This window comes from Arachis ipaensis, chromosome B08 (genome assembly GCF_000816755.2).
Source record: "Arachis ipaensis cultivar K30076 chromosome B08, Araip1.1, whole genome shotgun sequence".
Classification (NCBI taxonomy): domain Eukaryota; kingdom Viridiplantae; phylum Streptophyta; class Magnoliopsida; order Fabales; family Fabaceae; genus Arachis; species Arachis ipaensis.
The window spans coordinates 15306499-15333929 of NC_029792.2; the positions used below are offsets into that span (position 1 = coordinate 15306499).

The following is a 27431-nucleotide window of genomic DNA, read 5'->3' on the forward strand; positions in this document are numbered from 1 at the left end:
TAATAATAATAATTATTAGGGTGTAATAATAAGTATGGTTTTTCAATATATTTAAACTATAAACTTTCTCTAACCTAATATTATACCTCAGAGTAAAACTTGTTCTAAGTGTCCATTTATATAGTTTCAAATTGCAATATATATAGTGGCTGCTCTAGATCAGCTCAACTACACTTTTCATAATGTCCGATCTTATCATCTTTATGTAATCACTCATCACTACTCGTGGTGCATATTCAAACTTCAAAGTAAGTATGTAGAGCAATATACATAGTGACTCATATAAAAAGAAAAGTGGTTATCTTATAGTGAAAAATAAGAAAATACACTAATAATAGCCTTGAACTAAAAATATAACTAATAAGATTAAAATATAAAATTAATTATTCTCATCGACGTCACATCCAAAAAACCTTCAGCCACCTTGCCGGCTTGCCGTCACCGTAAGCTGCTGCCTTGGGTTCTTCTCTGCTCTGGGTGCTTCCTTCATGCCCTCTGATCTGCTCGTGCTTCCTCGACTTGCCTGTGGCCTGCCAATTGTTCACGTTTCCATCTGTCTTGCTTATGCAATTCGCTTGTCGCTCGTGAGTTGTTTAATTCTTTAAAGAGAAAGTTTAGGGAGTCAGCAGTTTTATTAAATCTAGACACTTAATCACAAAAAAAAAAGAATAATCTTATATAATTAGATATAATTTCATATCATTAAAAATATTAATAATAACTATTTAATTATATCATTATTACAGTAACAATCATCATATAAACCTAAGGTCCAGTAGCACATATTTACATATCTAAATTTCACTTGATATCATTAATTTTAGCTTGTTATTATTCTAGTCAATTTTTTTTTACGGCAATTATTGGAATCCAAAATCAATTATCAGAGACCCTCAACCTTATTTCTAAAAGTTAATCAAAAGAAAAGTGGTTTGTATGTTAGTAATTGCACAATGTTGCGGTTAAACTGATTTTGAGAGCCATGAGAGAGAGAGGGAGAAACACGGGATGGGTAAATACAGGAACAGATAGCAATAGGGAGAAACACGGGGTGGGTAAATACGGGGAGGGGTAGCAATAGACATACAAACCAACAGGATAAGGATCCTCGGATTTGGAACAAAGAAGAGTATTATCGGTTGGAGCTAGATTCTTTCTCGATTTTTGCTGATAATCTTCCAGTTGATATCTCCAAAGCGCGAACTATTCAGTCTGTTCAATTGGACGGACAGGATTATAGACATTTATCTTGCGCGGAAGAACAAAAATGGACAGATCTATCTATTTGCGTTTATCCGATACACCACAAAAGGTGGAGCATTGAAGGCTATTGCAAAAATAAATCACATGGTGTTGAGAGGTAAGAGAATGTTTGTTGCAGAAGCAAAATACAGAAGAAAACATGAACTGAAGGACGTTAAAGGAAAAGAAGTGGAGGAACCGGCAAGAAAAGAGCAGGAAGGTGGACCTCAACAGCACAAGATTGCAAGGAAGATGGAAGAGCATGTGGATAATTTTGCAAGAGATGCGCAGGGCAAGGACCCAAATAAGAACGGATGATCCAAGAAAATAGAAATACCAGTGGCAAAAAATAATGTTACTTGGCTACAAAGGAGTATTGTGGGAGGCACAAAGAAGATGATCAATTTTCAGGCACTACGTCAAAAGATTCATAATGAATGGCAGTGCGTAATGCATATAAGGGAGTTGGGTGCATACAAAGCAATGCTAACGTTTGACATGTTAGCTAATGCGGAGGAAGCATACACATTCATAATGAACGATCTATTAAAATTTTTCTATATGGTATGGAGATGGGATGAGACTGAGAGAAACGAAACTAGAAGAGTCTGGTTGGAATGTTATGGAGTACCTTTGCATGCTTGGTCAAAGGAGACCTTCACAAGATTAGGAGATCAATGGGGTGAAGTGGTAAAGTGTGATACTTTAACGGAAACGTGTAATTCGTTTAGTGTTGGTCGCGTCCTGATATATACATGTATGTTCGATATGAACAACGAGTGGGTCATGTCACTATTGGTGCAAGCAGATTTGATGTTCTTGTAAAAGAGGTAGGCAGTGAGGTGTATAGAGAAGAATGTTTTCCAGAGACCACGTTTGACCAAGGAGGTAAGCATATAGTGGCTGCGAAAAATATACAGCAGGATGATATAAGGGAGGCAGCTAGTGGTGGTGCTGAGCCGAGGGTAGCAAGATGGGATCCGGCGGCGGGACTCATGAAGAAGAAACAATTGAATGAGGAACAAGAGAAGGACAAAATAGGAATTCTGCCCTCTGAATTGAATGAGTGGAATATTCAGTTTTCAAATTATCATTATGAGAGCCGTAATTATGTGTTAACAAAGGGGAAGGAAATCTCAATGGTAATAGCTGCAAATAATCAGGAGATTGATTCAGATTACACGCTATCATACAATTATGAGCGAATTCAAATCCCACATGCGCATTCAATCGTTATTGGAAGAGAGAGGATTGGGCTGGTTGAAAGCAGGCCCAATGACCTGAAGAGTAAGGATGGTAAGGACAAATTGAAGAAGGCCCAATTGAATGAGGGAGGCTGTGGGCTGCCCATAGCAGGTAGGGTTGGAACAACTGACGACCCAGCCCGGTTGAATGTGAAACAACGGCTTGTGCAGCCCCTGACCCAGATGGAGAAAGAACCAGCGAACGTAGCTTGTTTCCTTGCTGAGTCACGATGGATGTGGAGGGGGAGAGGACGAGGCGAATTCTCAAGAGACTGGAACCGTGCAAGGTCACCGCAGCGTATCCTAAGGAGCTGGGGGAGACGCAGAAATCGACGGGTAGAAGGACGGCGATGACACCACGGATTTGTACCCTGCAGATGGCGATGTCAGGCGCAGTTATGGGGACGACGCATAGATCCCTGGGGTGGCGCAAGTGCGCCGCTGTGTAGCGCGAGGAGCTGACGGAAGCGCGAAGAACGACAGTCATGGAGCCGACGATGATGTTAGAGATCTGAACCGTGTAGCTGCGAGTTTTGGACGCGGCAATGGCGAGGATCAACAGGCTCCTGGGAAGGCTATAACACAGCAACAGAACCATGATTTTCAACGCTCGAGAAAGAATATGATGAGGAATGAGAGGGATGGAAGAGGACCGAATGAAGAGTACCTTGAGGGACTATAACGCAGAGGCGCAGCAGGTAGGGGAGTGGCGACAAGGATGGAAGAAGATTATGATGTTGGGTGAGGAACAGGGAATGAAAATCAAGCAGAATATGAGTCTGAAGCAGGGTTGGATAGGAACGAAGATTCGGCGTTATACGGAGGCAACCAAGGCCAGAGTCAGAAAGAAGAAATGGCGGAGAATAGGGAGGCTTGGAAATTGGCGGTTGAATCAGGTGCAATTCCGTGCAGGATGAAGAAGACATTATGGCGATTCTCCAAGAGCAAAATGACGAATTAGCTAGAAAACGGAGACAGTCTAAGCAAAAGAAGAAAATCAGAAGAAGTCGGCCAAAAATTCATAAGCAGGTGTGTAATAAATTTTTTAAATGATTTTAAGCTCCTGGAATGTTAGGGGTTTGAGAGGAGTTGCAAAATTGAATATGATAAAAAGCTTCAAAAATAAGTTCAGAATAGATATGTTGGGTTTGATAGAAACAAAAAAAGAGATGGTGAATAAGTTTGATGTAGCAAGTACTTGGGGTAATGATAGTGCTAGTTAAGAGTGCGTTAATTCATTTGGAGCATCGGGAGGCTTACTCTTAATTTGGGATGAATTTGTTTTTGAACTGTTAAATTTCTATAAAGGAGATAAGTGGTTATGTGTGGAAGGAGTGATGACCAAAGATAACTTTTACTGTACTGTTTGTCTAGTATATGGACCGCATGTCAGAGAGGAAAAACTCTTACTATGGGAGGAGTTACGTTATGTTACAGGGTTGTACCAAATTCCTTTTTGTTACATGGGGATTTCAATGAAATTGTGCATATAGATGAGAGGAAAGGGGCGACAGGTCTATCAGCAACCGCTGAAGACTTCAGAGCATGGATAAATGATATAGAGTTGGTGGACTTGACGCTTAATGATCGCAAGTATACATGGTTTTAAGGACAGTCTTGTAGTCGTATTCATAGATGCCTGGTGAGTTTGGAATGGCTGGACGCATACCCGGATACTCGGCTTAGAGGAGGACCGAGAGGATTATCAGATCATTGTCCATCGCAGCCTAGATTCGTGGTTCACACATGAAGGATTCCTAAGGATGGTGAAGGAAGAATGGAGAAGGTTGGGAGATACTCAGTTTTTGGATAAGCTGAAGGCGTTATCGAAACCGCTTGGTAGATAGCACAAGCAGCACTTTGGGAATATACCTGCAAAGATAAAAAGGTTTGAGGATGAGATCAAGAAAGTGGATAACATGGTCAGTAATGGGGTTTATGATGGTACAGTAGAAGCAAGAAGGCACTAGTGAGGTGCTGTGAACTGTGGTATACGAGGCAAGATATACACTGGAAACAAATGTCCAGGTCTCGGCATGCCAAGGAGATGGACAAGAACACAAGATATTTCCACAACATAGCATCAACAAGAAGAAGAAATAACAAGATTGAGTCTTTAGTTATTAACGGGAGGTTGGTCAGGAATCATGCAAGGATCAAGGTTGCCATCAGAGATTTCTATAAGAAATTGTTCCAACAGAAAGTTACGCCAAATATCAGCTTTCGAGATGGTCTAGTCAACCGGTTGGAGATGGAGGAAGCTCAGGCGTTAGAGATGTTACCATCGGAGGAGGAAGTGAAGGATGCAGTGTGGGATTGCGAATCGTCTAAGGCGTCGGGTAGTGATGGGTATAACATGAACTTTATAAAAAGGTGCTGGGAGGAGATTGGAGTGGAATTTATTAAAGGTGCTGGGAGGAGATCATTGGAGTGGGATTTACTAAAGTTGTGATGACTTTCTTTGAGATGGCGAGGCTACTAGCAGATTCCAATATTACTTGGATAGCGCTAGCACCGAAATTTGTGGGCGCAAAGGAGATAAAGGACCTTAGACCAATCAGTATGGTTGGATGCATCTATAAGGTGATATCAAAAGTGTTGACAAGGAGAATGAGAAGCATAATGCTAGGCTTAGTAAGGGAATCACAGAGTGCTTTTGCTAAGGACAGGAGAATACATGATGGGGCGTTAATAGCATGTGAAACTGTACAATGGCTTAAACTAAAAAGAAATGCGTCAGCAATCATCAAACTGGATTTCTAAAAAGCCTATGACAGAGTAAAGTGGAACTTTGTTGATGTTGTTCTAGAAAAGATGGGGTTCGGGAGAAGATGGAGGGCATGGGTTGGAGAATGTATCAGATCAGCATCTATCTCCATATTGGTTAACGGGTCACCACAAAACCGTTCAGGATGGAAAGGGGGGCTGCGGCAAGGTGATCCTTTATCATCGTTTCTGTTTGTCCTTGTATTTGACGCATTGAATAGGATGATTGGGAAGGCAGTTAGAAGTGGGAGAATATCCCCTCTTTTAGTTGGTAGGGATACTATAGAGTTGTCACACCTACAATTTGCTGATGACACTATATTGTTCTATCCACCAGAGGTGGAGACATTTCGAAATTATAAGAGACTTTTGCGGTGTTTTGAAGTTATTTCCGGGTTGAGCATTAACTTTGAAAAATCCAGTTTGATACCGGTAAATTGCAATCAAGAGTGGGTTGATCGAATGTGCGAACTAGTAGGGTGCCGGGCAACAACTCTGCCAGTGAAGTACTTGGGAATTAATCTTGGAGCAAACCCAAGAATGGTAAAAGCATGGAAGCCGGTAATTGATAAGGTGGAGGAGAAACTTAGTTTGTGGAAAGCAAAGGTTCTCAGTAAAGTAGGGAAGTTGGTCCTCATCAAGTCAGTAATCAATAGTCTACCAATTTATTATCTCAGCCTTTATAAAAAGCCAGCGGCGGTGGCGAAAAAACTAATTTCACTACAGTGGAGGTTCTTTTGGGGAAAGGAGGATGGAAGACCTGGATTGACTCTTGTAAAGTGGAAAATGATACAGGCACCAAAGAAACTAGGATGACTAGGTGTCAGAGATGTGACAATTCGGAACGCCGCCTTATTGTTCAAGTGGTGGTAGAGATTCTCTAAGGAAGACTGTCCACTGTGGAAGAAGATTGTGTGCTCGTGCAATAATCTGAATCCTAGCCAGCTCTTGTCTACTCAAGCTTTACCAGAAAAAAGGGTCCGTGGAAAGAAATATGTAACCTGCAAATTAAAGAGCAAATTGTTAGACAGAAGATGATTGATGGACTGACTATAGAAGTAGGTGATGGTAGATCAACCAAATTCTGGGAGGATACATGGCTATAGTCGGGGAAGTTAAAAGACTCCTTTTCGAGGCTTTTCTTGGTTTCAAATAACAAAGGATCCATCATTGGGGATTGTGAGTTTTGGGATGGGATAGAGTGGGTGTGGAACTTCCAATGGAGGAGGGAACTCCGCCAATGGGAGATTGACAATCTGAATCAAATGCTTGATATCTTTCACACTATGAGATTGATAGAAGACGTACCAGATAAAGTGGCATGGAAGTTTGGCAAGAAAAGTGTTTATACTACTAACTCATTTGTGCAGGTTTTGCATGAACAGACCATGATGGATGATATCCTTAGATACAAGTTCAAAAATGGTATCTGGAAAGGACTGGTACCCCATAGAGTTGAGTTGTTTAATTGGTTTGTGCTAGTAGGACGAGTTAATACAAAGGACCATTTGAGCAATTTCGACATAATTGTTCAGAATGATAATATTTGTGTGATGTGCAACAACGAAGTGGAATCTATTCAACACTTGTTTGTTACATGTGAGTTTCTTTGGCAGGTTTGGTGTGCGTGGATCTCTCATGTGGGTTGGGCATGGTGCATCCTGGGGCCCATAAGAGAACATTTTGAGAGCTCGAGGATGCTGCCTATGACAAAAGACGAGCGTAAAACATGGTTAATGGGGTTCTTCTCTGTTATATGGAATATCTGGCTGTGTAGAAATGAATTCATTTTTCAGAATAAGACAACGGTCGTGGTGAAATGCATTGCTAGATCGTTTTGTAGTTCGAAGGAATGGTGTGAAAATAATTCATGTTGTTGATGGCTATGCCAGAGATGACATAGGAGTTGCTTCGTTTCTTGTATTGTTGTATGCTCCACTGAGTGTGTTGAGCTGGTTTGTCTTTAAAAAAAAACTAATAATAGCTATTTGATGATTACAAATCACAAAACTTTCTGACTCCCTAACACTCCTCTTGTTTAAATAGTTAGATAATTAAGAATCATAATTTTTTATTTTAATAAATAAAATAATTATAATAATTACTTAAATAAATAATTTAAAAAATATTTACTAAAATAAATGCCCCTCTCTTATCTCGTTTACACTGTAAACAAGATAATTTTGCATGTATCTCGTGTATGTGGTTTTTCAATTTTGGTATATCTCATTTACAGTGTAAACGAGATACATGTTATCTCATTTACATTGTATTTATAAATAATTAAATATAATTTTTAAAAATAATAAAAATATTAATGATTTAAATTGGACAAAACTCTTAAAAATGGAACGTTTCAAATAATAAAGAAAATGAACGATTTTAAATAATAGGAAAGATAAACCATCCATTTTAAATGATAGGGAAGATGGACTGCCGATTGAAAATAAACACGTCAACACGTTTACGTGAAAGCACATAAGTGCACCATTAAACTGCCTACTCTTGATATGATTACCTTTTTTAACTACCCACCATTAATACTATTGTTTCTAACTGACAAAATTTTTAAATTTTGTATGTACTCTCTTGAGTAGTAATTTTTTAATTCATATTATATATATTTTAAATTTTTTTTGTTGCATAGGAGTACATAAAAATTTGAAATATAATTATATTTCAAATTTTGTTTGTTGTATGTGAGTATATAAAAATTTGAAATATATTTAAATTTCGTTTGTTGTATGGGAATATATTTAAAAGATGGAAAGCATGAAATTGATGCACGATAAATAAAACAGAAAAAGATGAGAAGAGAATTGAAACGATTATCTCCTACTCTTTCTCTGTTTTATTTATTCTCATCAACCTCTCTGACAATTTGGCAAACCTCTCCTAACGATTGGCAAATGGTTATCTCCTACTCTTCCTCTATTTTATTTATCCCCGTCAACCTGTCCTAACAATTGGTAAAGGTTATCTCCCACTCTTCCTCTATTTTATTTATCTCCCTAACACACAATTAAAACGGTTATCTCCCCATTCTTTCTCTATTTTATTTATCCATCAACTCCACGCTTCCCATCTTTCAATTTTTTGTCAATCCAATTCCATCTATAATTTAATCTAAAATTTTTTATATACTCTTTTTGGGTACTAATTGATCAAATATATCCATTTTAATCTCTTCTACCGATCTTTTTAAGTACTAATTGCATGTTAAAAATTTAGATTATTGATATTATTAATATTTTTTATTATTTTCAAAAAATATTTTTATATTTACAAATACATATATCTCGTTTACACTGTAAACGAGATATATGAAAATTGAAAAACTACACATATCTTGTTTACATGGTAAACGAGATACGTACAAAATTATCTCATTTACACCGTAAACAAGATATAAGAGGGATATTTATTTCGGTAAATATTTTTTAAATTATTTATTTCAGTAATTATTATAATTAATTCATTTATTAAAATAAAAAATCCTTAAGAGAAAGGGTACATTTTCCTTGAACCAAAGTTGTGTACAACTAATACTAGGTTGCAAAATTGTCCGGTCACAGGGTATAATTGTCTATTTTATTCTCCATGGAAAATAAAAGTGACATTTATTAGAGTCAGGAGGCGGAGTCAGGTGGTAGGAAAGGGGACAATGATCACTCCTAGCAAAAGCGGGCCAAATAATTTATATCAGAATCGATGGAATTAATATATCAACAAAAAATACCAATATTTTATTGTGAAAAAGTTTTTTTGTAACACCCTACCACACAGAACTTTATACCTAGGATGTAAAACAGAGGTGGTAAGGCGCTACGACTTCTAAAATAAAATACATACATATAATAGCAGAAAGAATATAATAAACTAGGAGCCTTGAAAAATGGGTAAAATAAAATCGCAAAATAAAAAGTGCAACGCTTCGGAAATGGAATAACTTGCGTGTGAAGAAACCTAAAGATCATAGTTATGAATAAGCGAAAGAGTGAGTAGAGAGCCAAGAATACAGCATAACTAGCTTCTGACTCAGCCTACGAAGCCAAAGCTGGCCGGAGAATATTTACATACATATACAAGTACCCCAATTACCCAAATTACAGAAATAAGACCCTAACTCTCCTGTAACCTCTATGAGGGGCATAGTAACTCGGCCTGCATCTAAAAACAACAGCATAGTATGGGATGAGAATCGGATGTTCTCAGCATGGTAAAGGTACCACGCACATAATATATAAAGTGCTGGAAATTTCAGAGGCAATCCTAGAACGCCGACACTCAGATTTTAAAGCTTAAGTTCTTAACCAAAAACAAAAAAAAAGGTGGTCTTCTAAGAATATCTAAGCCTAGCTTAAACCTGACCCTAATACTAAGTCTTTTCCACCATTTCTTCTGTCCATCCAAGTAATACAGTTAACAAGTACAACAAATAGCATGTTATAATCATGTAGGCATTCCCAAATAGTTCACAAATAAATAAACAAACATTGTGCACAAGATGCATGCCTGTCCTATGACTGTTGATATCAACTGTCGATTACATAGCCATCCCGACATGTTCTTTAGCTCAAAAATACACCATGGGGAGAATCCCCAAGTTGACATGGGGAAGAGAACGCCCTCAAGCTCAATAATATCCATGGGACGAGTCCCAAGCTGACATGGGAAAAGAGACAACACCCCAAGCTGACATGGGAAAAACAATACCCCAAGCTCAAAATATTCAATCATTTATCATAATCATCGCTTTCATTCTCGATACTAATTCATATCTCATCTCATCATTCTTACTTTTACTTAACCCATTGATCATACATTTTAATATTCTTGATTAATTAACATCATCAATTCTCAATTTCTTACATTATTCTCTTACTTGCCTCATACATTTCATAATGTAGAAAATCAATCATTCAAGCCTTAACATCATAATTTGTTCATATATACACCTCCTTCTTATACAATTCATCATTTTTAACATTTACTTCATTCCCAAGTTATCTCTATTTCCTAGCTTCAACTAATTACTAGGTTTACTAGTAAGATCTAAGGTTAAAAAGATAAAAATAGAGGCTTAGAGGTTCGAAACCATGTTTAAATCATAAAAATACAAGTGCTGGAAAAACAGAGTGTGTGCAGACGCACACAATTGTGTGTGCGCACACCAACCAGGAGCTACTTGGTGTGCGTACGCCTCACCTATGCGAGCACCACCAGTAGAAAACATATTCTGGTGCGTGCGTGTGCACAATGGCGTGTGTACGCACATTTTCTGTAAAACACCAGGTGTGCATTCGCACAAAGGCGTGCGTATGTACAAGTGAACTTTTTGCTACTGCTAGGTGCGTGCGTACATCAGTGTGTATAGGCACACACCAGAAATTCTGGTTCTGCTGCATTTTAAAAATTTTCAGGTTTTTGCACCAGATTTCCAGCGTCCATAACTTTCTCTACAGAATTCGATTTTCCGCAAAGTTTATATCGTTCTCATGCTTATAAAACCCTCTTTAATTTAAAACAAATCTCATCTTCATCCAAAATTTGAGGTTCAAGTTATGGACTGCCAAATTTCTTAAAAATTAAGTTTCGTTCAGAACCTTAAACCTTCCTTTTCTATAAAATTCAGCTTACCATACTCACTTCTTGTCCCAACTAATCAGCACCAATACACATACATAGCATCTCAATACAAATCCACCATCTACTCAACAATCCATAAACTCTTCAAACATCACTTTTCATCAAATCACATACTAAATACCCACCTCCATCAGCACTAACATCATCATTGTACTAGCATACATATATTCATATTTAATCCACATTGTCAATTGCTCAATTACAACCAAACACCAAGAAAACATCCTAATTTCACCATGACTATATCTCTCAACACATGCCTAACATCAAATTATCAAACAACATCATAAAGACTAATCATTCAATATATTCAACCACTTCAACTTATCTTATAGTTCTCTAGCCTAAGTTTTCACAGAGCATTACATATTAAATGCGCAAAACCTAAACCATACCTTGGCCAATTTCCGCGTTTGGTCCAAGGCAACACTTAAGCCATACACAGCTCTAAGGTCCAAAATCACCAAAGCCCCAACACTAATCCTCTACCAAGCCTTTTAATGCCCAAAATCAAACTCCAATATATGTACACACACCTAATTTCACATATCCACATTTAAATTCAATTCTCACACACTAATTTAATGAATTAAAATAGGGTTAGTAATCCTCACCGTGATCATAGATTCGGTGAGTCAAGTTCAACGAATTCCGCAAGCTAATTCGGACCTAGAGAACCAAAATCGACAAATTCCTTAAGTTAGACACTCTTAATTTTTGAAAATTAGGGGTAGAAGAACTGGAATCATAGAGTGACTTACCTAAGAAAATAAATTAAATTTTAATAAAATTAATTAAAAATGTAAATCTAATATTAAGATAGGATAGAGCTCTTCAAAATGAGAATTTTGACACCAATTTCAAAGAATTTGGCCCAAAATTAGGCCGAACGGGCCGAACAGGCCGAAACGGGCGAACCAAACCCAAAATGGGCCCAAGACCCAACCCATCAGCCCAATTCCTTATTAGAAGAGCCATCTCTCTTCTTCTCTTAAGCAAGGACGCTGAAAGCAAGCTCAAGGTGAGAGTGGAAAGAACATAACCCTAACCTTGTAATCAAACCTTCATAACTTCTTCCTCTGAGCTCCAATTGATGAATCGTTTGCAGCCATGTGTTTCCCGCGTCAAGCTCTACGATTCCATCGGAACAATTTCTTAGGTAAGTCACTCTATGATTCCAGTTCTTCTACCCCTAATTTTTGAAAATTAAGAGGTAGAAGAACCGGAATCATAGAGCGATTTACCTAAGAAATTGTTCCAATGGAATCGTAGAGCTCGACGCGGTGAATGCGTGGCCGCAAACAATTCGTCAATCGGAGTTCGGAGTGAGAAATTATGGAGGTTTGATTACAAGGTTAGGGTTATGTTCTTTCCACACCTTTAGCTTACTTTCGGCGTCCTTGCTGAAGAGAAGAAGAGAGATGGCTCTTCTAATAAGGAATTGGGCTGATGGGTTGGGCCTTGGGCCCATTTTGGGCCCGGTTCGTCTGGTTCGGCTTGTTCGGCCCAATTTTAGGCCAAATTTTTTGAAATTGGTGTCAAAATTCTTATTTTGAAGAGCTCTATCCTATCTTAATATGAGATTTACATTTTTTATTTTTTATTTTTTATTATTTATTAATTTTAATTATAATTAATAAATATTAAATAAAATAAATTCTAATAATTTTTTTGTCTCCTTAATATTTTATCACACAATTTTTATAACATTATACTTATTATATTACAACAAGACACATACGAAACTTTGCTGCGTTGCACTTTTTCTCTCATTTCATATTTTGTGTTTGTTGCGGTGCTATAAACCTGATCCAAAGCTCTATTTATACTGATAGGAGATTTGACAATGTGCATCAATATATATTCTAATACCGACATAATTGAGGTATTATTTCACATCATCCGTACCTTTATCATTTTTTCAATTTTAGTATAGTAGTAGTTGAAAGAAGATATAATTAAGTATTATTCTCTACATATAAGTCAATTTTTGATACAAGTCTATACAAGTCATTTATATTCACGCGCGTACGTCACTATAAGAAAAGAGAGCTATTTTAACACTTTTTTTTAACAGTTATAATTAAATGTAAAAATTAATATATTTCTTGATGAATAATTTGACCGTAAAAAATTACTCCTCAATTTTGACACTCATTTGTTTTCAATTTACTCCACTATTCCTTTTCTTCTCTGGGCTCCGTCAATTTTGGCATCACACTGCTCTCAGTTTGGGATCATACTACTCATTCTTTATCTTCAAAATCTCAGTTTATTTTTCAGTTTCAAGATCTCATCTCATTCTTTGTTGAAAATTTTTGTTGAGAATTTTTTATGGTCAATAAGTGTCAAAATAAATAGTATTTTTGACGATTAATAAGTATCATAGAAAATATATTCTCAAATTTTTCTAACAAATTATTTTTGACAGCCAATATTTATCAAAATAAGATTTAAACTTTTTTCACAATTACTTATATGTTAAAAATATTATTTTTGACAAAACTTTTATTAATATATTTTCATAGTTAAAATAGTGTCAAAATTTATTTTTTTTGACGAATTTTAATTCTTTTTTTACACATATAACTCTAAAAAATAATCTATATTGTTGTAGTGTGTTTTTCTTTGTGCTGTTACTGCACGTTCTTCTTCTTCTTTGTTATTTTTCTCTTTCGTTATCGTCGTCACCAACACTACCACCTTCTCCTCCTCTTCTTCCTCCTTTTTTTCATTAGAATTTCTTCTCCTCCTTATCCTTCATCATCAGTTATCTCGTTGTTGAAGATAATAAATAATTCAAGTTCAGATTGCCAATTGAACCAGAACGAAATTGATTATTGTTTTAAATTCATTCATGTGTGGTTCAATTCTAGTAAATATTTTCGTTAGTAGTTTATGATTCTGTAGGTGAATAATGTTTTTGTTTATGAAAATTGTTGTCCATCGTTGATGGTTTGAATTAAATGTAATGTAAAAGTTCTACATTAGAGAAAATATTTTTCTGTATTTGCAGCAAATTTCGGTATAACATGAAGATATTTGAGTGTATTATTGTTTAAGAATTTTTTATGTATGTGTGTTGATAAGTTCTGCATAATTCAAAACTCTTCTTCTCCCTCCTCCTCATCTTCTGCTGTTTCTTCTTCTTCTTTTTTTTATCATCGTCATCATCATCTTTTTTTATTCATCTTTTTTTCTTGTTTTATCTTCTCAAGTTTCTTCTTGTTTTACTCTCTTAATAAAAAAAAAACAAAGAAGAAGAAGAAACACATAATGGTAAAAATTACGTAGAAACACTACAAAGGAGTCGCAGAATACCGGCGGTTTTCTTCTTGATTAGCGGCGGTTTTAAACCGCCGCAAAATCAAAGGCCGGCGGCTAACTGGACCGCCATGGATATGGGCGCCGGGATTGGGTTTGGCGGCGGTTTTCAGCAACCGCTGGTAGAACCGCCGCTAAATCAGTAGTTTGCGGCAATTAATTTAGCGGCGGTTTAAAATCACCGCGATATACAAATATTAGGATTTAGTCCATTTTTTACCGGTGGTTACAAACCGCCACAATGTTATTACATTTTTAACTTAGGATTGTTCCGCTAATTTTAATACAAATTTTTAAAAATATATTTTTTTTCCTTCTAAAAAATGCTGATTTTTTTTTTTATTTTAAAGATAAATTCGATTCCGACCCTCAACGTGAGGGACCAAAACAATACTTATCCCCTTAGTTATAAAATACTACCAAGTTTGTATTATTATTTTTCTGTACTAACCTTGCTATTGTCAATATTCGATGGTGGTAAATTACTCCTTGATATATACATTGGTTTTCCTGCTTCGTAAAAGCAAAACCTGGATGGAAAAATCCAACTCCAAACTCACCAAAAAAAACCCAAGGGAATACATTGCAGCAAGCAAAATGAATCGAGGAATTCATATACAACTAGTATTAAAAGATGTATGTATAGTTTACCAACCAGATCCATTACTACCCCTTTGCAACTCCACCCCCTCAACTGCAGCTGCAATAGCACTCTCTTGTTGAGCTGTCTTCTCCATCTTAGATATGGACATTTGGTGATATCCAGCATGGCAATGACTTCACCATTTTCCACAATAGGCAGGTGCTTCAATTTACCTATTCAGTTTGAGAAATCAATTTATATCTCCCTCAACAGATTGCTTTGCATATCATGACTCCAGCAAACAAGATGTGAGAAACTAATGAAATCCTTACTCATATACTGCATGATCATCAAAATCAAGGATACACAAATAGTAAGAAAACATACTGAGATCCACGATACAACTTACGAGGAGCAGGGAGGACTAGACCACACGACTTTAGGATAGAAAATTGATTAATTTAAGTGACAGCAAGAATTGCCAAATGGAAAAAATAGTTAATCAATTCTTCAATCCATGTCTGAAAATTTTATGAAATGTTATCAGTTTGAATGCAATAAGCTATCATCCAATTCAATGGCTTAGATATGCCACTACAATGGATCATCACGTCTTACCTGTTTATTATTGCTCCTACTAGACACTTTAGACATGGCTCCTAAAAGATGTAACAAAGAAAGCAACTATGCTCACATTTAAAAAGCATAACTCATACCAACCTAACATCTGAAACAACTTCTTTTGACTAAGCAACACTACACTAGCAAATGGAACCTGATTGACTCTAGAATATGTTAATAAGTAATAACAAATACATTATATCTAGTTGTCTACAGTCATTGTTAAAGTTAACATATGAAACCCTTTTCTTGTGTACAACTATTGTCAAATAGCAACCAAAATATAGATGCAAATAGTAGTGCAAATGTTAATAGATACTAGATACAAGATAGTCATTCTCATTCATATAGTCCATATCCTAGGGTGTATATTTTTTGTACTCCGATCCCATGTCGGAAATATCACACTTAATGAACAACCAAATTCCAAAACCATAAAGATTGATTACATCCTAAGTAAACAGTAACAAAATTTATACTTAGTTGAGTTAGTTCTTACTTCTGAGACAAAATCAAATGGCCATGAGTGTTGTACCTCAAAGTGTTCCATAAAAGGTAGAGACTTAATTGCAATTGATAATATACGATTACCATGATGAATCTAAAGGTCTATAAGAAACTAATTCATTCTAGGAATAGCAAAAAGCCAAAACCACCACAAAAATTATCCTAGTTTTGAAAACTTAAATGTGGCTTTGAATGTCAGCAGCTAAGCCAATAACAGAAATTGTGGTAGGCATCAGTAGCATTTTCTAATTTCTAGCAACTTCCTCTGGAAATTTAAACCATTGTTTGACGCCCAATACTAAGGATAAAGAAACTATAAGGGACTAACCTTGGACCATCTTCTGAAGATCTTTGATGGCGAGTGTATCAGAAGTGACAAATATAGGAGTGCGTGTCATAACTTTGGAGACTGGCGTTTGCTCTGGCAGCAGCCCTTCAGCAATAACTCTACTAGCCATATCCTATCACAGCATAAACAAGCTTTGGAAATCACATACAAAAAATAATATAAGAAGAAAAACTTAACTTTGTCAATGTAATATATATGGAGAAGAGCTTTGGAGCAACTATTGAGTTGTCTCCGAGGTCAAAGGTTCAAACTTAACTTTGTCAATGTAATATATATGCAAGAAGATTACCTGATGATGTGTCCTAAGCAACACTTTGCAGTTGGCGTGAATTCTTGGACATGAGAAAGGGCCTTGAAAAAGGGTCTCATTCAGCTCTTCATCTCTAATATAATTACATTTATCCGTAGATAATAATAAGTATTGATAAGCAAGACCATCATATGATTATCTTGAAATTTATTCACGAAGCCACACTCCAACAATAGAAAAGACATCATGGAGAGGTATAGATGAGGTTTTGGCCTTAACTTGGTATTCCTACCAGCTTTCTTCAATATTTATCAAAAAATACACAAAGCATGTAAATGCACAATAGAAATACATTAGTATCACAAGTTGATATTAGTTTTACCTCTTAATTTGAGAAACAAGGATAACTCATTAATTTTAGAAACATAAATTTGGTTTCTATTTATCATCACTCCTCACAAATACTAATTCAAAATAACATCAATTTATGTTTTTAAGTCTTCCTGAAATTATCCTAGTTCTCTATTAAACAAGAAAAGTAAGAAATCTTGTAGTAAAATAACAACATACCCTTAACCGAGCCACATTTTAGTGAAGCATCAATTATTGCAGTGTAAGCAGTTTTGTGAATGTTTAATTCATGGCATGATTTCATTTCCAGCACTATTGTCAAAACTGAAGCAAGATCCTTTGCCTCTCAAAAACCCTATATTTTACATAGAGAAACTGAGAAAGTTGCTACTGGAGAACCATCCCAAACCAATAGAAAAATTTAAGATAGTGTTGTAAATATTTTTGTTCAAAAATACATATTGAGAGTATGAGCAAAGAGAAAATGTAAACTGTGTGGAGCATAAATATCCATTGAATTAATATAATGGGAAGATAATAACATTCGTTAAAATAAATCTAGACAGTACAAACCAACTAAGCATTTTCTAACTAGCTGAGAGAACAATATTAAATGGATCAAGCAACGCCATATTGTTCTAATAGTAAACCATGTCTATAGATAAACCATTTACCTTTAAAACTTTTTAATGATTTCTCCCATAGTTTTCCATGGTCTCCTAATTGTAACTAACTTATTATTAGGCAACTCCATCTTATCTATCTCCTAGCATGTCTTCCTTGCACATGACCAAACTACTGTAGATGAAATCCTAAAATATTTTGGAGCTACCCCTTAGTTCACTATTGGTGAGTTAAGAATCCTCTAATCGGGAGTTACACACATTATAAAGTGAATATCACTCTTGAAGGGACGAATTTATGGTTCTAACTACAGCAAAGTAATCAAACAAATAAATAAATGAGAAATCTAACCTTGAGCAATGTTGAATATGTAATGATGTCCGGAAACAGATCTTCATAAATGAATATTTTTGAATTTCCCCAAAAATATAAAAAGGAGAAACTTCAAAAGGTTTCATATTAGGCACCCTCTTAATGTGTCATGACCAAGTTGTGCTCTTTCTTGTCTCCAAATAACGAATTCAAAAGCAAACTTTATTCCTAACACACAAGAGACTTCCAATAAAATAATATTATTTATTTGCAAAGCTTATTTTCAATAACCAAATTTTTGCGTCTGAAATAGTGGTTTTACCATCTAATCTTGTGCTTCAAAGATTGTCTTGACTAACTCAAAAATCTGATCAGAAGTCCTTGCTGCATCAATTAATAAGAAGCAAAATTTTATTCCATTAGTAGTACAAAACATTTAAAACTCAATTATTAACACTTGCGGTTGCAGCACCAAGATATCAAATACCTTGCGAACTTTTCCTTTCTCACCATAATAAGAAATCACAGGTGGACTAGACTCCAAGAAAAACTTAAATCGCTTCTTTATTGTTTCAATCTTGTCATCCTCTCTTGCCTTCATTATCCCAAAAAAGGATGAATTTGCTGATAACCATAAGAAAATTAGAAGAAATAGTTCTCTGTTTTTTTTTTCTGGAAAGACAAAACTAACTTGGTTTACTGTCAGTGCTTTTGGCAGAAGCTTCACTGTCACCTCTGAAAGAACAATTTTTCCTATCATAATGAGTTAAAAAAGAAATATAAATTTGGAAAGTATGGCCAAAAGAATATACTATCATAATGAGTTAAAAAAGAAGAATAAAGTATCAAGCACAATTCATCAAACACAGTTTGGAAAGTATGGCTACTATCATAAGGAATCTGCAATTATCAAGCACAATTCATCAAACACCTGGAGTTCTTGAGAATTCGATAACAAGAGAAACTAAAACTCATTGATTGTTGTTATATCAAATAGCAAAGCATTCAGAATAGGCGAATGAAAGACAATAAATAAAGTGAAAAGGGAAGGAGAAAGAGAACAGAAAAAAGATTAAAACGAAATCACTCCTTTTGTCCTATGTTCTTGGCAAGAACAAAATCAAAACAAAAGAGTAAATTGAAACCAAATCAAGAAGAAAAAGATTAATTTGAACCAAATTGAATTCTAAAACCAAAAAGAAAACAGAACAAAATTGAAAGAAGGATTTTTTTGGATACCTGAGCAAACCTAAGGACGGGACCAGAGGAAGCAGGGAGCAGATTGACGATGGATCCACCAACAAAGGAAAGCGCGTAGCAACTGGTACTGATGAGCAGAGGTACACGGCGGTAAGGATTCATGCGCGGAGGTGTGTCCTTTGCCTCTACTCCCATTTGTGTTCGCCTGAGGAACAAAAAATGAAAATTTGCTAATTCTTCACTATATATACCCAAAACGATTGAATTGCAGCGATTTTATTGAACAGCCGCTATCCAATACAGTTTTGCAGCTGAAGCCAAACCGCAGCTCAAAATCGATGCGATTCTACTAATTTACGGCGAGTTTGAACACGGACGCTAATTTCTGGCTACTATCCTCCGCTTGTCTTGTAGTGAAAAGGATGAACTTATATTCATTCAACTAAAAGAAAGAAAGAAATAAAGAAAAAAAGAAGAAGAAAAAATGCAGCATTAGAGAAAATATTTTTCTATATTTGCAGCAAATTTGGGTGTAACACGAAGATATTTGGGTGTATTGTTTAAGAATTTTCAGTGTATGTGTGCTGATAAATTCTGTATAATTCAAAACTCTTCCTCTTTCTCCTCCTCATCTTCTGCTGCTTCTTCTTCTTTTTTTATCATCATCACCATCTTCTTTTTTTCTTATTCATCTTTTTCTTTTTGTTTTACCTTTTCAAGTTTCTTTTTTTTTACTCTCTTAACAAGAATAAAAACAAAAAAAATCAAACAAAGAAGAAGAAAAAATACATAATACTGCAAAATTACTTGAAAGATGATGAACTTGCATTTCATTCAATTAAAAAAGAAAGAAATAAGGAAAAGAAGAAGAAGAAAAAATGCAGCATTAGAGGAAATATTTTTCTGTATTTGCAGCAAATTTAGGTGTAACACGAAGATATTTGGGTGTAACACGAAGATATTTGAGTATATTGTTTAAAAATTTTCGGTGTATGTGTGTTGATAAGTTATGCATAATTCAAAACTCTTCCTCTTCCTCCTCCTCGTCTTCTGCTGCTTCTTCTTCATCTTCTTATTTCATATTATCATAATTTTTTTGGGAGAAAAAATCAAACAAAGAAAAAAAATACATAATGTTGCAAAATTAATAGAAAGAGGAGGAGGAAAAATAATGCAGCAACAACAACAGTAATAAAAAAACGATGATGAAAATGAAACACGCAAATAAAAAGGAGGAGAAATTCAAAGAAAAAGGAGAAGAAGAAGGAAGAGGAGGAGGAGGAGGAATGCGAGATACAAAGAAGAACAACATAATTTTTGAGTAACTAATAACTTTGCTGAGTGTATATGCTCTGTCATGAGCTCTCTCAATACACTTAACAAAATATGAGTATATTGTTAAACTTATACATATATTATCATGATAATTTTTTGAATTATTATGCAAAACACAGATATTATAAGTTACAAGACAATGCAAGGACATCCTTAGTATATAACTATCTTATTGCTTTTAATTTATTGTATTTTATTGTATTTTTGTTTTATTTTTATTATTTTTGTGGGTTACAATGGAAAGCAATATATTTATCGAAAGAACCTTTAGAACATTATAGATATGATTGAGCAGAAGAGTTTATACCTCATTGGTAATTTAAGGGTGGGCATGGTTTAGATTTTCAAAAATCCAAACTGTATTCATTTTAGAACCAATTTTGTAGTTCATGAAACCAAACTAAAACCGAATTAAAAAGAGAAACCGATTCTAAAATGGTTTGAAAAAATAAAAACTAATTTCAAACCGGTTTTGATATTTAAATCCAGTTTTTATATATAAATCAATTTTAATTTGGTTTTTTAATATCCAAATTTAAAATTCGATTTTTTAACCAAAAATTCAGTTTTAAAACCAATTTTTAAAAATCCAATTTCTAAACCAGATTTTTTAACAAAAAAAAATCTAGTTTTAAAACCAATTTTTAAAAATTCAATTTCCAAACTAGATTTTTTAAACAAAAATCCAATTTTAAAACCAGTATTTAAAAGTCTAATTTTCAAACCATAATTTTTTTAAAAGAGAAATAAATACTAAAGTCTTTTTAAACTATATATGTTCATTACAACTAGGATTTGTTCTTTATAAATCTAATAACAATAACTAATCTATATAACATTTAATCATTTTCAAAACATCAAAAGAATACCACCGAAAAATCTCCCTAAAACAATAACCCTAAAATATCAACCTTCCACATGTCACTAGAACTTTTTCTTCTTCATCAAGAATTTGACAGATTCATATATTGTCTCTTTCAAGAATTTTTATTTTTATTTTTTTCGATTTTTTATAATTCTGAAGACGAACTTGCCTACTAATTGACTAAGTGGGTGTTGATCATCAAAATCACCATTTAAAAATTAGCAAATACATTTTCTATTTTTTATTTTTTTTCTTTTTCTACTTTTGTTGAAAATGACAGCATCAATATCTTGTGATGTTAACTAATGTTAACAATTGAATGAATTGGACTTAACAATTGAATATTGGTTGGACTATTCAATCAACCTTGCTGTAATTAGTAACGATTTATCCTCATGCAAAGAAGCTTAGTTGGCTACCAAATGAAAATAATTAAACTCCGATCCTAACTAACACGCTCTCATTCACTCATTTCGTCGAACACTTAGAACGCACACCGCCAAATATTAGAAAAAATAATAACAAGCATAATTTCCCGCATCAACAATTCATTTCACGTAAAATTTTACTAATTTGTGCAAAAAAATTACAATTTACATATGCTGATCTAAAAATCGTTCCAATAAGTCTCTCCAAAATCCTCGTCCTCCTCGAACTTAAACATAAACACGGCATGACCATCATCACTTTTACCCAGATTGTTATTCTTATTATTGTAAGAGTTGTTATAGTTGTTGTAGTAGTGTTGGTATATTTTTTTCACTAATTCAGTCTTAGATTAGAATTTTTTTTTAATTTTGAATTTTAATTTGGATATGGATTTGGATTTGGATTTAAACTGTTTAAATGGTTTGGATTAGAAAACTAAACTATAAAAGAGATCCAATTTGGTTTGGATTTTTTTATTTAAAATTGGTTTTTTTAAATGGTTTGGTTTGGATTTGGTTTAAAATCCAAAATTTGAATTTTTTTTTGTCCAGCCCTAATTGGCATCATGTGATGAACTCTTTCCACTACTATTTATTATAGTATCAATTAAAATTCTTCGGAGCTGCAACATCAACTCTTTGTCAAAATCTTGCATTAACAAGACGTCAAAGATTATAAGCTTTTAGTGGATAAAGATTATCTCCCAAATTTTTTGGTTTTTCGTTGATTTGAAACCCTTAATTACTATCATTGGATATAATAAGTCAACATGAGAACACTCTTGATTCTCATCACTTTTCTAACAAGAATTTTTGTTTGACAACTTCTCTAACAAGAACACTTTTGTTTTCACAAACTCCTTAAGTGAGAAAGCTATTTTCACAAATTCTCCAACTCTTTACTAATTGATGCTAAATTGAACAAATTCTGTAAATAAACTTCTGCATGAAAACTCTCTCATACCTTACAAACTCTCTAATAACTGATACTAGATTAAACTAACCCTGATACCAACTATAGATATAGTACCCAGAATTGACTTCTTATACCAAATGTAAGAATTGGATTGACATTGAAGCAAACCAAAGGTTACAGGCATAAACAGAATTTTATTTCCAAATAAACTAATATTCAAAATAAAAATGAGAATTAGAAGGGCAAAATAGTGGAAGCCAGGAGTTTACTGAAGTATTGCAGCTCCTCTTCTTCAACATAAATTTTGGGAACAATATCATCTGTCAAAGCTCCAATCTTATGAAGTTGCTTACATGCTTCGAAGCAAGCAATTTTCTTCAACGCTTTCTTGTCACCTTCTACACAAATAGTTTGTATAGGATAACTTTTTGGAAGATGCAATGTTCCTATTTCTCTTACCTACCTTGAAGTGGATTTAAAGTACTTAATAATAAATAAAAATAAACTATTTAAGTGAGAAAGCTATTTTCACAAATTCTCCAACTCTTTACTAATTGATGCTAAATTGAACAAACTCTGTAAATAAACTTTTGCATGAAAACTCTCTCATACCTTACAAACTCTCTAATAATTGATACTAGATTAAACTAACCTTGATACCAACTATAGATATAGTACCCAGAATTGACTTCTTATACCAAATGTAAGAATTGAAATGACATTGAAGCAAACCAAAGGTTATAGGCATAAAGAAAATTTTATTTTCAAATAAACTAATATTCAAAATAAAAATGAGAATTAGAAGGGTAAAATAGTGGAAGCCATGAGTTTACTGAAGTATTGCATCTCCTCTTCTTCAACATAAATTTTGGGAACAATATCACCTGTCAAAACTCCAATCTTATGAAGTTGCTTACATGCTTCGAAGCAAGCAATTTTCTTCGACGCTTTCTTGTCACCTTCTACACAAATAGTTTGTATAGGACAACTTTTTGAAAAATGCAATATTCCTATTTCTCTTACCTACCTTGGAGTGGATTTAAAGTACCTAATAATAAATAAAAATAAACTCTTTAAGTGAGAAAGCTATTTTTACAAATTCTCCAACTCTTTACTAATTGATGCTAAATTGAACAAACTCTGTAAATAAATTTTTGCATGAAAACTCTCTCATAACTTACAAACTCTCTAATAACTGATACTAGATTAAACTAACTCTAATACCAACTATAGATATAGTACCCAGAATTGACTTCTTATACCAAATGTAAGAATTGGATTGACATTGAAGCAAACCAAAGGTTACAGGCATAAACAGAATTTTATTTTCAAATAAACTAATATTCAAAATAAAAATGAGAATTAGAAGAGCAAAATAGTAGAAGCCTTTGAGTTTACCAAAGTATTGCATCTTCTCTTCTTCAACATAAATTTTGGGAACAATATCATCTGTCAAAGCTCCAATCTAATGAAGTTGCTTACATGCTTCGAAGCAAGCAATTTTCTTCAACGCTTTCTTGTCATCTTCTACACAAATAGTTTGTATAGGACAATTTTTTGGAAGATGCAATGTTCCTATTTCTCTTACCTACCTTGGAGTAGATTTAAAGTACCTAATAATAAATAAAAATATAAGAAAAAAAGGAATAAGATTGATGGAGAATGCACTAGCATCTCAAAATAGGGTTCATAAAAATGAAGGAAGCAAAACTAAGATATAAATCATGTAATTTTGGCATAAATAAACAAACTAACCCGTCTGAATGGAGCCAAGAGCAAAATATATGTATCAACTCAATGCTAGAACTCAGAGTGACAATGGCTTTAGTGCTTTCAACTCGATAAACTCCCTTGTTGAATCGATAAAATACTAGAATTGTCTAACTTGAGATATAAAAAAAATAATATTCCATCATTTGGTTCTAAATTTTATTTTATTTAAGCATCCTGATTAAATACTTATGGATAGATAAATATTTATTGTTAAAATTAGTTTTAGTTTTTAATAACTTATACCAAATGATACTAGATTGAACCAACTCTGATACTTTATAACTGATACCAAATCATTTTATTCTCTCATACTATACAAACTCTCTAATAACTGATACTATATTAAACTAACTCTGATACCAAATGTAAGTATAATATCAATAATTGATTTTTTCAAAAACACTCACTCATATAATATAACATAACAATATTCTATGAAGAAGAACAATACTACATACAATAAGACATATTTCTACTCTCTATTAACTTTCTCTCATTAGAGAGGAAGTGAAGACTCTCACTCTTATCATATTTTGAATTATGAACTTCACTAGAATAATATATCTTATATGAGTCTCTATTTATAGACAAACAATAATCATAACTAATATTAATGTCTTAGATACTTAATTGCATTCTACGGGTTTTTTACTTACAAATTTGCATCAAAGTGTCATATTCTAATTCAATTTGGCTATGTTCAAACAAGTTGTATTCAAGCCAATCCTTTTGACCATGCATGCATTTCCTAGTTTCTTGGTTCTTATATTAATTCCTAAATTTACTTCCTCCAAATTTGACTTGTCAAGCTTGATACAACTTCTATAATCTTCTAGCAACTTAATCAACTCTTATCCATTCTTTCATGAAAACTCTCTCATACCTCACAAACTCTCTAATAACTGATATTAGATTAAACTAACCCTGATACCAACTATAGATATAGTACCCAGAATTGACTTCTTATACCAAATGTAAGAATTGAATTGACATTGAAGCAAACCAAAGGTTACAGGCATAAATATAATTTTATTTTCAAATAAACTAATATTCAAAATAAAAATGAGAATTAAAAGGGCAAAATAGTGGAAGCCATGAGTTTACTAAAGTATTGCATCTCCTCTTTTTCAACATAAATTTTGGGAACAATATCGTCTGTCAAAGCTCCAATCTTATGAAGTTGCTTACATGCTTCGAAGCAAACAATTTTCTTCAGCGCTTTCTTGTCACCTTCTACACAAATAGTTTGTATAGGTTTCGGAATATGCAATATTTCTATTTCTCTTACCTACCTTGGAATGGATTTAAAGTACCTAATAATAAATAAAAATAAACGCTTTAAGTGAGAAAGCTATTTTCAAAAATTCTCCAACTCTTTATTAATTAATGCTAAATTGAACAAACTCTGTAAATAAATTTTTGCATGAAAACTCTCTCATACCTTACAAACTCTCTAATAACTGATACTAGATTAAACTAACCCTGATACCAACTATAGATATAGTACCCAGAATTGACTTCTTATACCAAATGTAAGAATTGGATTGACATTGAAACAAACCAAAGCAAACTCTCTAATAACTGATACTAGATTAAACTAACCCTGATACCAACTATAGATATAGTACCCAGAATTGACTTCTTATACCAAATGTAAGAATTGGATTGACATTGAAACAAACCAAAGCAAACTCTCTAATAACTGATACTAGATTAAACTAACCCTGATACCAACTATAGATATAGTACCCAGAATTGACTTCTTATACCAAATGTAAGAATTGGATTGACATTGAAACAAACCAAAGCAAACTCTCTAATAACTGATACTAGATTAAACTAACCCTGATACCAACTATAGATATAGTACCCAGAATTGACTTCTTATACCAAATGTAAGAATTGGATTGACATTGAAACAAACCAAAGCAAACTCTCTAATAACTGATACTAGATTAAACTAACCCTGATACCAACTATAGATATAGTACCCAGAATTGACTTCTTATACCAAATGTAAGAATTGGATTGACATTGAAACAAACCAAAGCAAACTCTCTAATAACTGATACTAGATTAAACTAACCCTGATACCAACTATAGATATAGTACCCAGAATTGACTTCTTATACCAAATGTAAGAATTGGATTGACATTGAAACAAACCAAAGCAAACTCTCTAATAACTGATACTAGATTAAACTAACCCTGATACCAACTATAGATATAGTACCCAGAATTGACTTCTTATACCAAATGTAAGAATTGGATTGACATTGAAGCAAACCAAAGGTTACAGGCATAAACAGAATTTTATTTTCAAATAAACTAATATTCAAAATAAAAATGAGAATTAGAAGGGCAAAATAGTGGAAGCCATGAGTTTACTAAAGTATTGCATCTCTTTTTCTTTAATATAAATTTTGGGAACAATATCGTCTGTCAAAGCTCCAATCTTATGAAGTTGCTTACATGCTTCGAAGCAAGCAATTTTCTTCAACGCTTTCTTGTCACATTCTACACAAATAGTTTGTATAAGACAATTTTTCGGAAGATGCAATGTTCCTATTTTTCTTACCTACCTTGGAGTGGATTTAAAGTACCTAATAATAAATAAAAATAAACTCTTTAAGTGAGAAAGTTATATTCACAAATTTTCCAACTCTTTACTAATTGATGCTAAATTGAACAAACTCTGTAAATAAACTTTTGCATGAAAACTCTCTCATACCTTACAAACTCTCTAATAACTGATACTAGATTAAACTAACATTGATACCAACTATAGATATAGTACCCAAAATTGACTTCTTATACCAAATGTAAGAATTGGATTGACATTGAAACAAACCAAAGTTTACAGGCATAAACAGAATTTTATTTTCAAATAAACTAATATTCAAAATAAAAATAAGAATAAGAAGGGCAAAATAGTGGAAGCCATGAGTTTACTAAAGTATTGCATCTCCTCTTCTTCAACATAAATTTTGGAAACAATATCATCTGTCAAAGCTCAAATCTTATGAAGTTGCTTACATGCTTCGAAGCAAGCAATTTTCTTCAACGCTTTCTTGTCACCTTCTACACAAATA

At 33.7% G+C, this 27431-nt stretch overlaps 2 protein-coding genes across 2 annotated transcripts; both read left to right on the top strand.

The window, feature by feature from the left end:
• Positions 983-1560, top strand: LOC107610597 (serine/arginine-rich splicing factor SC35-like). Its single transcript, XM_016312630.1, has 2 exons — positions 983-1051; positions 1183-1560. The coding sequence occupies exons 1-2, from the start codon at positions 983-985 to the stop codon at positions 1558-1560; spliced, it is 447 nt and encodes a 148-aa protein (XP_016168116.1).
• On the top strand, positions 4953-6068 carry LOC107610598. The gene is made up of 3 exons (XM_016312632.1): positions 4953-5192; positions 5296-5369; positions 5474-6068. The coding sequence occupies exons 1-3, from the start codon at positions 4953-4955 to the stop codon at positions 6066-6068; spliced, it is 909 nt and encodes a 302-aa protein (XP_016168118.1).

Excerpts from the sequence above, each read along its gene's own strand:
- LOC107610597 (XM_016312630.1), top strand. The coding sequence starts at position 983 with ATGAGAGAGAGAGGGAGAAACACGGGATGGGTAAATACAGGAACAGAT. Across the intron at positions 1,052-1,182 it reads GCAATAGGGAGAAACACGGG|TTGATATCTCCAAAGCGCGA; the intron begins GTGGGTAAATAC and ends ATAATCTTCCAG.
- LOC107610598 (XM_016312632.1), top strand. The coding sequence starts at position 4,953 with ATGGCGAGGCTACTAGCAGATTCCAATATTACTTGGATAGCGCTAGCA. Across the intron at positions 5,193-5,295 it reads CGTTAATAGCATGTGAAACT|AAAAGATGGGGTTCGGGAGA; the intron begins GTACAATGGCTT and ends ATGTTGTTCTAG. Across the intron at positions 5,370-5,473 it reads CAGCATCTATCTCCATATTG|GATGATTGGGAAGGCAGTTA; the intron begins GTTAACGGGTCA and ends CGCATTGAATAG.